We start from the raw sequence: 12066 nt of genomic DNA, 5'->3' as shown, positions 1-12066 counted from the left end.
CTAGACCAATGCGGGTTTAGGGACTTCACATTTTGTCCAAGGGTTGGGAGAGGTGCTACTGAACACGTATTTAGATTTAAAAAGTCAAAGTCAGAGAATCATTAATTTCATAGGTAAAATAAATTTACACTTGAAAACGTCACTTTTAAGCTACTGCTCGTTCACTAAGCTGACTTCCCTGGGAAGTCATAAGTATATGCAGCCGTAGGGACCTGGAAAACGCAACGTATTTCCAGCCCTAATTTACATTGGCGAACCATAATCATAGTATTTGAGTAATAAAGTAACACATATAATTTACGTTTTACAATAAAGAAATGTCAGTAACAAGTTAATTCACAATGTTATTGAAAGATTTCAAAACCAGGTGATACCTATTTCGTCATTGCTAAAAATAACGGAATCATAATTTTATTATCTCTGTATATGTAGATCCGGTTAAATGACGAAGTAAGAAAACAAAACTTTTCTTGTTATATCACCTGACCGGATTTTAAATATTTTTTTAAATAAAATATTTAAATAGCTTAGCCCGTTCTTGTTGCTAATTCATAAGTGGTAACTTTAACATGTAAATAAGTTGCTATTGTACGGACTTTTTTGGTGTCAGTTTGCTATGCAGGTCTGACGGGCTGTAAAGTGATGGTACTTATGAACAGCGAGTTCGTGTTCTATTGTTTAGAAAGAAAGAAAGAAAGAAACGTTTATTCATCTTAGTAAGGCTTTATACAGAAGAAACTAATGATTACAATTACAAGCTGAAATGTCTGAAACGGATCCAACTCAGCATATGTCACAGCTCAGGTGCTGTATCGTTGGATTTTAGTTGGAGCCGCTTTTATTTATACATAATTAAGGTACTTGTAAACTATTTGATCAGACTGGTTTAATATGACAGCCATGAACCAGGTATCAAATGTTATTTACGAATATTGTAAAAATCCGGATCGAATTTAGTCGGTTATTGACACGTTTTGCATTTTTTTTCATGAAACCAAGCGAAATTATGAACAAGTCGTGCGACTGGGGCAAAGTGACACGCCTACCCATAACAGTTGCAGTGCCACGGCGCCCATCACCTTGAGACATAAGTTTGCAAATACCACTGTAATTTCTTCAGCACCCTTACCATTCAAAACAGGAATGCAGTAATGTGAACCTTGGAGGTAGAAATGGATAAGATGACAGTATTTCCCTGGATGAACTTCTACACAAAGAGCTAGTAGAGCCAGCGACTTTACTAAATAACGTATAAGAACAAACGAATGTTTTCTTAGAATAGAAGAAAAAATCGTGATATTTTACTTGTACAATTACGTAAACCACAAACAATTTAAAAAACAACATAATAATAAAAAAATAAGAACAAAGTAAGCCATGTCTGTTATTCTTAAGTATTACAAAACCCAACTCACAGATGACGACCCAAGCTTATTATTAATGGCTTAAAACCCGTTCTGAGACATTTATGTGTTGATGATCGTGATAATGCCAATAGAAATATTTCCCTAGCATTTTTCCTGTCTGGTGCTATACTTTAAATTCCAAATTATTATTCAAGTCGGCATTGCCAAATGTTTCTTTATTATTCTAAATATTTTTTCTTTCTAACGATATGATTTACATAAACTATTTATTATCCTTCGTAAATTTTAAGATATCGGTCGGCTATATGTATGTATTTTTTTAAGCATTAGCGTCCGCAAACTCGTATATGAATCTGGGCGTGCGTCATGCAGCGATATGGAAAACACAAACGTGAACCATATAACTACAGGAAGCAGTTTCCAACCAAGTGCACAAGGTAAAATTTTTAAAGTGATTTTATTATTTAAACTGTTTTTACTGAAACATGGAACAGCTGTCTATCAAATATTGGTCGAATAGGTAGCATTAAGAATTGCAAAATGTAAGTGGCAGTGGGCGAGACACATTGCTCGCAGAACAGATAGCCGATGGGGCCAAAGGGTTCTCGAGTAGCGACCGCGTACCAGAAGACGTTCGTGGGCAGACCACCCACAAGGTGGACCATGATCTGGCCAAGGTTGCGGGAATCACTAGAATGCGAGCAGCACAAGACCAGCCTTTATGGCGTGGTCGTCTCTCGGCTGACGTAAAGTGAAGCATGGAAAAGCTACTATTTATGTCATTTATTTCGCAATTCGATGCTCTGTACTAAAAGTTGCTCTTATTGTTGGGTAGATCAAACCCCAATAAAGAATGTGAATTAGTTTGATGATTCACGATTCACAGGTGCCACGACGCATCATTCATTCTACGATGCATATTTACTACTCATTCAATCGTCTACACGCGTAGTTTATTAATTTAGATTTAAATGTTCTCGTTTACATCAAGGAGAATAGATTCAGTCAAATTGTTGATAACCCAAATAAGTCTCCACAGTCAAGCATGCTAACAAACAATTTTAAAATATTAACTTAAACTAATTAATAAAAAATGATAATTTCTGTGGGTATCAAATGGTTTTTAGGTGATAATTTTTTTTTATTAAGCGTTATTATTTGTTGTGAATAAAGCGGTTACAATTTTGTCGCATCTTTTTCACACTGAAATCTGAGAGAATACAGTCTTGCTACTTATTTTTTCTTTATAAAGGGGACAGTCATTTTGTGCAACTAAACCTGCACAGGGACCTTATCAGTCATATCAGCCCATTGACACAAGCTTCATCCGGTTCTCTTAGGTGAGCACCCACTCTCCCTATTGTCGAGAGATGTACCGGAATTGTAAGCTCGCTTACTTCTCGTTGTGCATCCGAGAGAATACAGTGAAAATATTTTTTTATGATGTCATGTGATCGAACATGTCGTGCGCCTGATGGTAACCGACACGCCTATTCATAACAGTTGCATTGCCACTCAGAGGATCTGATGAGCAGTGCCACTGTACACGTGGCATATGAGACATAAAGTTGACAATACAAAACGCGCTCGCGGAACGCATACATCTAATTGTTTTCAGAGAAACTACATCCCTTTTGTAATAATGTTTCAAGTAGATCTTCTTTAGTTTTTGTAAACTGCTAGAAAAAATTATACTGTGTTTCATACAGACCATTATCCAGAATGTGCTAATATCTTCAGAAATCGTGACTCGAACATATGTATGTATAACTAGAAAGGACATACGGGTTAGCATTTATAAATGTGCGGAGGCTTTTATAGGACGCGGCGAAAGGATACTGCGTTCCGGCGTGTTTCGAAATCGCCGAGTCGTTCACATTGAAGGAAAACTTGATAATTTTAGTTTGCTAATGGAAGTTAATGGAAGGGATTTTTTTTATATATGTGTTTTTTTTTAAATTTTATACTATTTTAATGTTACTATTAGTTAAAGGGATTGTTTGATTAGATTGTTCAATTATCGTATTCACGTCGAGTTGTCAATTAAGGCAAAACACCGGAGGAGAAGCGGGAAAAACTGTTTTGCTGGATCAAATGGTTTAGGTATTTACGATTAAATAACGATCTCAAAAAATATACGATACACCTAAGGATATTTTCTAAAGAATGTGCTAATTCGTTACACGATAGCATGTACTTTACTTGATCATATAAAATCCCGAAAACAGGCTACGACATATGTCTAAAATAAGTTATTTAAGAATAAAATATGTAACTTTGTACATAATTTTCATATGAAATTATTTCTCTTAAAATGCTACACAGAACCTGCAAAATTTTGGCTTTCAACTGGAGCTCTATGGTTATTAAATTCACATTTATTTGAAAACCTGAAAATTGCTCAGCGGTTTAAAGACACACCGCGCCGCATCTGTGTCAAATTTTCTCCCCCCCCCCCCCCCCCCCATACACTTCACCTCCTAAAACCTAGGCGCGAGTTATGGAGCCAAGTATAATATTTAAACTGAGCCGTCGCAATGTTTAAATTGTGTTTTCTTTATAGTTCGTATATCAGTAAAAAAGCTTGGACTAATTGTTTGCTCTCACCTAACTACAATGAAACGTAGAATCTACTGGGTTTTAGTAGTATATGAAGCATGTAAAAATGTTACGTAGACATGGACACTACATACAATAAAGATGCAATGTCAGATCATCCAATTCGTAAAACTGATAAGTGAATAGAATTTAATATTTGAAATTAATGATTCAAGTTTGTTATAATTATTAATACAAAGATCGATCACTTAGAATAAAATCTCAATCAATTAAGCTTACTTGACACGGTTTGCTGGAGGACGCCGAATCGACTTTGTATTAATAATTATAACAAAAAAATAATTGAATATCATGGTGATGAAACATCCTGACATTTAATAAAACTGCCCCGCAGAGGTCCCGGGTTTGATTCCCGGACCGGGAGAAATATTTGTATGGCCTACATTTATTTCTCTCGTGAGTTTGGGTGTTATTTGTGGTGTTATAGTGTGTTTAAAAAAACTTCATTATGAGTGATTTTAATTCATAACAGTTTCACAGAGCAGGTGCTATGCCAACTGTTACTTAGGCACCTGATTTTTGTGATATCAGTGATATAATTCACGTTCGAACGACAAAAGTTATCTTTAAAACATCATTGGATACGCAGCTAGTGATCGCAGTCTGCAGCAGCTTTTCATCGGAATTATTTTCACACGAAATTAATCTTAATTATACTCATGTAGTTAAATTCTCTATTTATTAATCGAGTGTACCAGTTTAACTTGGTACTTGGTGCAACGGGCTGGTGTCCGTAACTCGACGACAAAGCGCCTATTTTGCTAGTGGTGGGTACAGGGTCCTACTCCTGTCACCCAAGCTCCTCCAGGAATCTCAGCAACCTTTTCGGTTTGCTGAAGATTTCGGTGAGCGATCTCGGCACTCTAAGGTTCTTCGCCCTGTAGTTGGTCACATCGGGGCACTGTAGTAGAATGTGCGCAGCCGTTTCCTCCCCCTCCATGCACGCTCTGTATAAAGGGCTGTCTGTGATACCTAAATTAAAAAGGTGTTTATTGTGTGGACCATGACCTGTTAGGGCGGCAGTTAGATTGTGAAGCTCTTGCCTTTTAAGTTTGATTAACTTTCGAGACAGACTGGCGTTGAACGTTGGGAGTGCTTCCTCGCCTGTCTAGAAGCCGTAAGGGTTGTCCATGTGTTATTATGAGAACATTTTCCCTTTGTGTATAGCTGTTCTTGACCATTGGCAGGAGAGAGACACTATGTGTTCTGTTCCTACAGCGTCCGTATCCGAACTTTTTCTGGCTAGTTCATCTGCTGCGTCATTACCAAGTGAGTCGCTGTGTCCTTTAATCCAGTGTAGAGAGTTACGAGGTTGTGTAAACATACCTTCCCAATTTAAATATTTTGGGCATTATGTTACCGACGACCTTGATGACCACGATATAGAGAGGGAACGTAGGGCTCTGACGATCAGAAGTAATATGCTGGCACGCAGGTTCGCTTGATGTAAAAAGCAAGCAAAAATTACACTTTTCAAAGCCTACTGCTAATCGTTCTACACGAGCAGCCTGTGTTCCAGTTATACTAAAAAACCGCTTAGTGCCCTACGAGTCACATATAATAATTGGTTTAGAATGTTTGCAGAGGCGCGGGTTGATTGTTTCAATGCCATTACCCGCAAAAAGACAGCCCCATTGCTCAGTAGACTGAGCAACACCATTTCACAGGTCATACCTGATAGATATGACCTACCCATTATGAAATCTTTCATTCGGGTCCTGATTGAGAAGTCTCACAAGAGACTATTGGGCCTGGATGCGGGTGAGAGATCTGAGAGTCGGCTGCCACTTTTTATAATTGAATCTTTGTGCGACTATCTATTATTATTCCTAACCTAGTCTTTTTTTATTTATTTTGTTACAAGATACAAATTATACAAGTACAACTATGACATTAACTAGAAACAAACAAATTTGTATCTCTATAACAACCGCACACAATGTGCAAATAACATTTTGCAACTTAATGAATATGGCTAAGTCAATAGAAAATGTGTATAGGTACTTTAAATAAAATTACTGCACTCTGTGATATGTTTACGTGCTTCTTTATAGTCCGTGCTTTTTATAATTTTTACAAATGTGTTGGTGCCCTGGTAGAATATATCAAGATCTTTACATAAAACATTATACTGCCTCCATAAACGTATGAGAGGGCTGTTATGTTACACATTATTTTTTAGCAGAAGGCAAATGTTGTCTACGATTAGACGTATTAGTGACCTTCGCGAAACATGGCTTATTATATCGGTATCTAATTTGGAATTTACTATTTTGTGCAACAGCAGGAGGTCAGTTCATCAGCGAATCTAGTTTGAATTCTAATAAATTTTGAAATATAATTTCTAGTCTCTTTCAAGTCTTTAAGTTATATTTTGTAAGTTACTAACACTACTAGAGACCTTAAAAAAATTGAGTTATCTGAATAAATAATCATATTATTATTAAACATATAGCAATGATTAGAGTATATCTGCAGTTGCGCAAGCAGATCCTACGGAATTCAAGGCGCGGTGGCAAATGCAATTATGCGCAGTCGATCCTTATTGGCCGATGTTTTGCTCAAACAGGTTGATTGCCAATGTTTAGGAAACTTCCAGTGAGAGGCGACTAAGTGTTCACATTTTTGCACTTGGATAGTTTTATATTTAGTTCATTGCAGAAGTTCCTTTTGTTATAATGTGCCAAGCAATTACACCAACTACCTTATCCAGAATTAAGTAATTCCATGTACTATACCAGAGTAACCAAGTTTACCTTTATATTTATAATATCAAGTGACAGGACGAACGAATCGTGTGCCTGCTTGTAAGCTAGACGCCGGTCCCTAACAGTTAACAAGTCCCACGTGCCTGTAATTTTACCAGCACCCTTCAAAACCAGAACGCAGTAATGCCAACATATTCACATTACTACTGCTTGGCGGCAGAAATAGGTAAGGTGGCAGTACTTCCTTGGACGAACTCATTTAAATTCTTTAAACTTTTACTTAAGAGCACCTAAACCAGAACCAATTCAGTAAAGTTAATTTCTCAAATTGGTCTATTGATAATCGAACCCTTCTCTTCTCTCGGCGCTCTTCATATTAGCGCTCGCTGGGCCACTGAGAACGTTTAAATATAAATACTTATAATACTTATTGTTTATTAAATAATATTTCCCGATACTATACTTGAATTTAATATATACCTAAATAATATTGTACGATAAAAAATCGAATACTTAAATAACAAAAATTGCCACGAAAATTAGATAGTGAACTCTAGTCCGAAAATGACCAAGTAATAATAGGTAGGGTGGCAGTACTCCTTGTGAAAGAGTTCGTCCTAGGAAGTACTGTCCTTACCTATTTCTGCCGCCAAGCAGTAACGTTAATATTAGTGCGTTCCGGTTTAGAAGGGTAACGATGCTGTTGACATTACAGGCACATGGGACTTGTCAACTTATGTCTCAGGGTGACGGGCGTCCCCTCAGATCTTTGCGATTTAAGACTCTGAGTGTAAACTGCAACTGTTATGGACGGGCGTATAGTTTACCATCAGGCGCGCGACTTGTTCGTCCCGTCACTTGATATTATAAAAAAACTCCTTCACGAGGAGCTCTACAGCTTCTGTGTTTACAATTCGTTTATCCTTAGTTTTAATATAAAACACATACGCACATATTGCAATATATTCTTTTAGTGATTCTATTAACTACAACAATTCATTGCCGTATAAATATTTACGGCTGTTTTCGCAATGATACGTAAAACCTGTAAAACGGATAAAATCTTCACGCTAATTTTAAATAATTATTCTCAGATGATCTTCGAAACTATGGCAATGTAATTCAACTTGGCAATAGTTGAGAAAGGTTTGCGATTATTTGGCAAGAATAATTAAGTAGACCGTGCAATGCTTCTTGGATTCGCGTTTGCTGTTTGCAGTCTACCAACCAATGTAGCAATGAAAGTAGTGAAGCCTGAATGAAACAAATTAAATATTACATTGTTTTACAATTATTTCAAATGACATTCGATTATACAATGCCTAAAACACCACAACTCTGACGAATAAAGTTATAAATAACAACTTTACCGTAAGCCAAGTGTTAAACTTGAGATCAACGCGTATAGTAGGTATATGGTTAATAAAAAGGTTTTCTTAAATTGTCTACGTTATTCATGAAAAGAAAATACATGATTCCGACTCTATTTTGTTACATTACGGTACTAATCGGTTAATTTTCCTGGTCTGCTACGCAGAAGTCCCGGGTTCGATTCCCGGGCCGGGAGTAGTAGGTATTTGTACGGCCTTCATTTATTTCTCTCGTGAGGTTAGGTGTTATTTGTGGTTGTCTGTGTGTGAGTTCATGCCACGGCACCCGCAATACAGGGTTTCCCTAGTGCGTGGCTATATAAAAAGAAAAACAAAAGGAAAAAATATCTGATGCACAATTATAAATACGCGTAAGAATCATGCGTATGAAAATAAATCTGCACAATTTTCTACCAAAAATTTAAGAAAAACTTAAATAAACATTTTTTATTATTTAAGAGCTGAGAAATACTGTTTTTATTAACTGGGGATGTCCATGAGTCTATGCAGTAAAACGTTTTGATTCTATTTTGTGATTGATTTACATTGTTACGCCATGTTATGTGATATTTTTGGAGTGCATTACCACGAGAGTAATATTTTGTTGTTGGGTAAAATAGCTGATAATTTTACTTTCATTTGTATATTGTATACTTTATCGAATTTCTTGTATTATATTTTACGCCATTGTTTTTTTTTAAATTAAAATTATTCGTTATTTTGAATTTTCGAAGTTTATTATTTTATTAATTTTTCGTCTTCTAGAAAATAAGTAAGTAATTAGATCTGCTTCCTTCCTTCTATTTCCGTCAGTGGTGCGGCATTCGCAATATACTATAGACATCGTAAGGGACCAAATTTCTAGTGCATTTCTTGAAATAATTTAAATAAATAAATTTTAATAATAATTTTTTTCATTGCTGTCAGTGGCTCACAAGCCCCAGGCTTGCTAATTGTGGCCTACTCTGAGCAATAGCCCGATTCTACCAGTCGCGATACGCATTACGGTAAATTACTGCATAAATCGTACAAATAGTTTTAATATTCTTATTTTTTATTATTATTATTCCTGATTTTTTTGTTAATTTATATATATGCGTATCTGTGTTTGTACAATAAACAGCTTTCTTTCTTTCTTTCTAATCTTTCATTGTTCAGAGTTTCAAATACACATAGAAGTGTTCGCAGTGGAATGCATATTGGAATATTAATACTGGAAAGGTTTCTGCACTCAATAAATAACAATGTTGAAACTAAAAAAAACTACAAAATAAATATTGTGTACGTGTTGCCTTGATAAAATTATCTGTCCAACCTATTTGCCTTGTAAATAAATATAAAGTTTATGCCTTACAAACATTTTAATATCTTACGTGTAACTATGTAATGTGTTATTAAAGGCTATTTTAAATTAACGTGTGAGTTTTATACACGGTTTTTTTATTATTATGATTAAAATCGATGACTTCTGTGTTTATTTTTTAAATTCTTATAAAATGGATGGCGGATCTACCTCTATATATTACGGCGAATAGTCTTTAGCGGAAGTAGCTGCCAATTGCCACCAGAAGCTTCAATGAATTGTTTAAAGTCATAAAATTAATTACTTGAAAAACATTTTGTAAATATCATACACAGTTCAGAGTATATAGAAACACATAAAAACTCACGAAATTGTAACATTCTTACAAAAAGGTAAAATTTTTGCAGATATTTAATCGTAATTATTAACTTTAAAATGCCGTGATAGATATTATAATTAATTGTTTTAAAACCTGTCCAATACTATTTGAACTAAAATTCAATGCCACGCGGCCATGCGCCCTTGTAAGACAATCTTGAACATCATTAGAATGGCGTGTGGATAAAAATCAAAGGTACTTACTAGTTGTAATGTAGTGAGGTGCTTCTTCCACCAGAGGTACTTCTGGTACTGAGGACCCATCGCAGCCATCATGTAGTAACTGTACATGATGATGTGGACCAGGTTATTCACGATGTTCGAGAACGTTCCGTGACCGCCTGTGGAGAAACAAGAAGATTTAGAACCAATTACCCCGTCTGTGTGTTCACAAAAAATCACTCTTCAGATTATATTTTATTCTTTTTCCTTTCAAAACTAATTACATTTTTGGTCTAGTATATAATGTATAGGTTACAAAATTTATGAATTAATATTTTAAAGATACAGCTTCGAAAAGTCAAAAAGTTATCGTAAAAATCTGTTATTATACCAAAGTTCATCAAAAAGGTAAAAAAACGTCGCTTGGTTTAAATTAAGCAATCAATCTGTCTTGCAATCGGAACTTTGTAGCTCGTAAACAAGGAAAGGTGAATTTTAATTCACCGTTTTTACGGTAATGTGAAATTTTGGTGAGGCGTCGACGTTTGGAAACTTTCGAGAGAAAAATATGTCCTATTGTATACAAAGTCATTATGACTTGCCAATGCTTTGATTGTTATTAAACGTTCTAGTTATGTAAATATATTAAATTTATATTAGTATATTATTTATGTTATGCAATAGTGTGGTGGACTAGCAAAAAAATAAAATTCCGTTTAATTGTGACATGTTACAATGCATTACAAGCGCTTTAATTGAGCGTAAAACACGATCGAATACTGCGCCGTGTGTAGAACTGTCATAAACAAGCCGTTGTTTTCTTGCCAGATGTATTCCTAGACCAACACTACATTTATCTATGTGCTTTGTGAGCGATTTTAAAATACCTTACTAGAGCTGACCAAGTACGTTGTGACTAAAATAACGAAACGTGCTAACGAAATGTGCTATTCCAGTGGCAAAACAATGTCTTAGTAATATTTAATAATAATAATAATAATAATAACGCACACACTCAACATAGCCCCGCACTAGGGAAACCCTGTATCGCGGGTGCCATGGACACACACGTAGACAACCACAAATTACACCCAAACTCACGAGAGAAATAAATGTAAGCCATATAAACATTTCTCCCGGCCCGGGAATCGAACCTGGGACCTCTGTGTGGCAGTCCGGCATGGTAACCGTTCGGCCACTGAGGCAGTCATTTCAAGTTCATATGAGCGTTTTGTTGTATCTAAACAGAATATAGCTATTGTTGCCTTAAGTCGTTTTCATAATCCGCTTGTAACAATCAAATTCTACTGCCTCTGATGGTTTTTTTTACGCACACACAATTAATTTTTCTTGTCGTATATCGAACGCAGAGAGTTGAATTTTAAGTATTTTCGACATTTCATTGTTGTAATTTTTTTATTGTAATTGGTCGCTGGGGGCCTGTTCATTTAACTAAATACGACTATGATAACTTTCAAAGTGAAATCTCCTTTCAAGATCCGTTTGTTGTGTTCTAATTACTGAAGATCATTCTTACTTCTCGAAAATGCATGCGATTTGATATTTCACAGTTAATGCCAAACTTTCTATCTAATGGTTATGGGGCAGCTATTTGTTAAGGAAACGAATAAAAATAACGTATACTAACTAAATTATTTTACGTACCAGCAATGAATTTGACAAGCAGCCACGCTTCGAACGGCGTCAGAGAGTGGTGGTACAGGTGCAGCCAGGTGATCTGGCTCTTTTTCTTCCGCAACACGAAGAACACTGTATCTGCGAACTCCGATAGCTTCGAGAAGTAATACACCCAACATAGATGTAACATCTGGAAGAGAAGGAAGGCAGTTAGTTGAAGCAATAATGTTTGAAGTAATATTTGAAAATGTGGAAATGGTGAAATTCAGAGAATATGAAATTTATATGCTATCGACATCCGCCGTGTTTCTTCGTCATATGTTTAGTTCGACATTATCTATGTTACACGAGAGTTGTCGTCCGTTATTGTTCTAAATGTGGTCCTAGCGAAAACGGACGTGAGTGATATAGGTATCTGCCGTCAGGCAAAGGAAACTGAGAGCGTCGAATTTGCGCTACATATTCTAAGAAATTATTTACTTTTATCCATAGTTTTTTTACATTTTTTACAAGATTGTACG

At 35.7% G+C, this 12066-nt stretch overlaps 1 protein-coding gene across 4 annotated transcripts in view; it reads right to left on the bottom strand.

The window, feature by feature from the left end:
* Positions 1–12066, bottom strand: part of LOC113236430 (elongation of very long chain fatty acids protein 7-like) — a 149504-nt gene that overhangs the window by 5300 nt on the left and 132138 nt on the right. For all 4 annotated transcript variants that reach the window (XM_026472485.1, XM_026472486.1, XM_026472487.1 and 1 more), the window contains 2 exons: positions 11573–11735; positions 9950–10086 (listed from right to left, as the gene is read on the bottom strand). In XM_026472485.1, coding sequence (XP_026328270.1) covers positions 9950–10086; positions 11573–11735 — 300 coding nt within the window. The remainder of the gene's footprint in view (positions 1–9949; positions 10087–11572; positions 11736–12066) is intronic.

This window comes from Hyposmocoma kahamanoa, unplaced genomic scaffold, assembly GCF_003589595.1.
Source record: "Hyposmocoma kahamanoa isolate Upper Pololo Valley unplaced genomic scaffold, ASM358959v1 92, whole genome shotgun sequence".
In the NCBI taxonomy this organism is placed as follows: Eukaryota; Metazoa; Arthropoda; class Insecta; order Lepidoptera; family Cosmopterigidae; genus Hyposmocoma; species Hyposmocoma kahamanoa.
The sequence above is the reverse complement of the archived record's forward strand: the minus strand, read 5'-3'. Positions and strand labels throughout refer to the sequence as shown.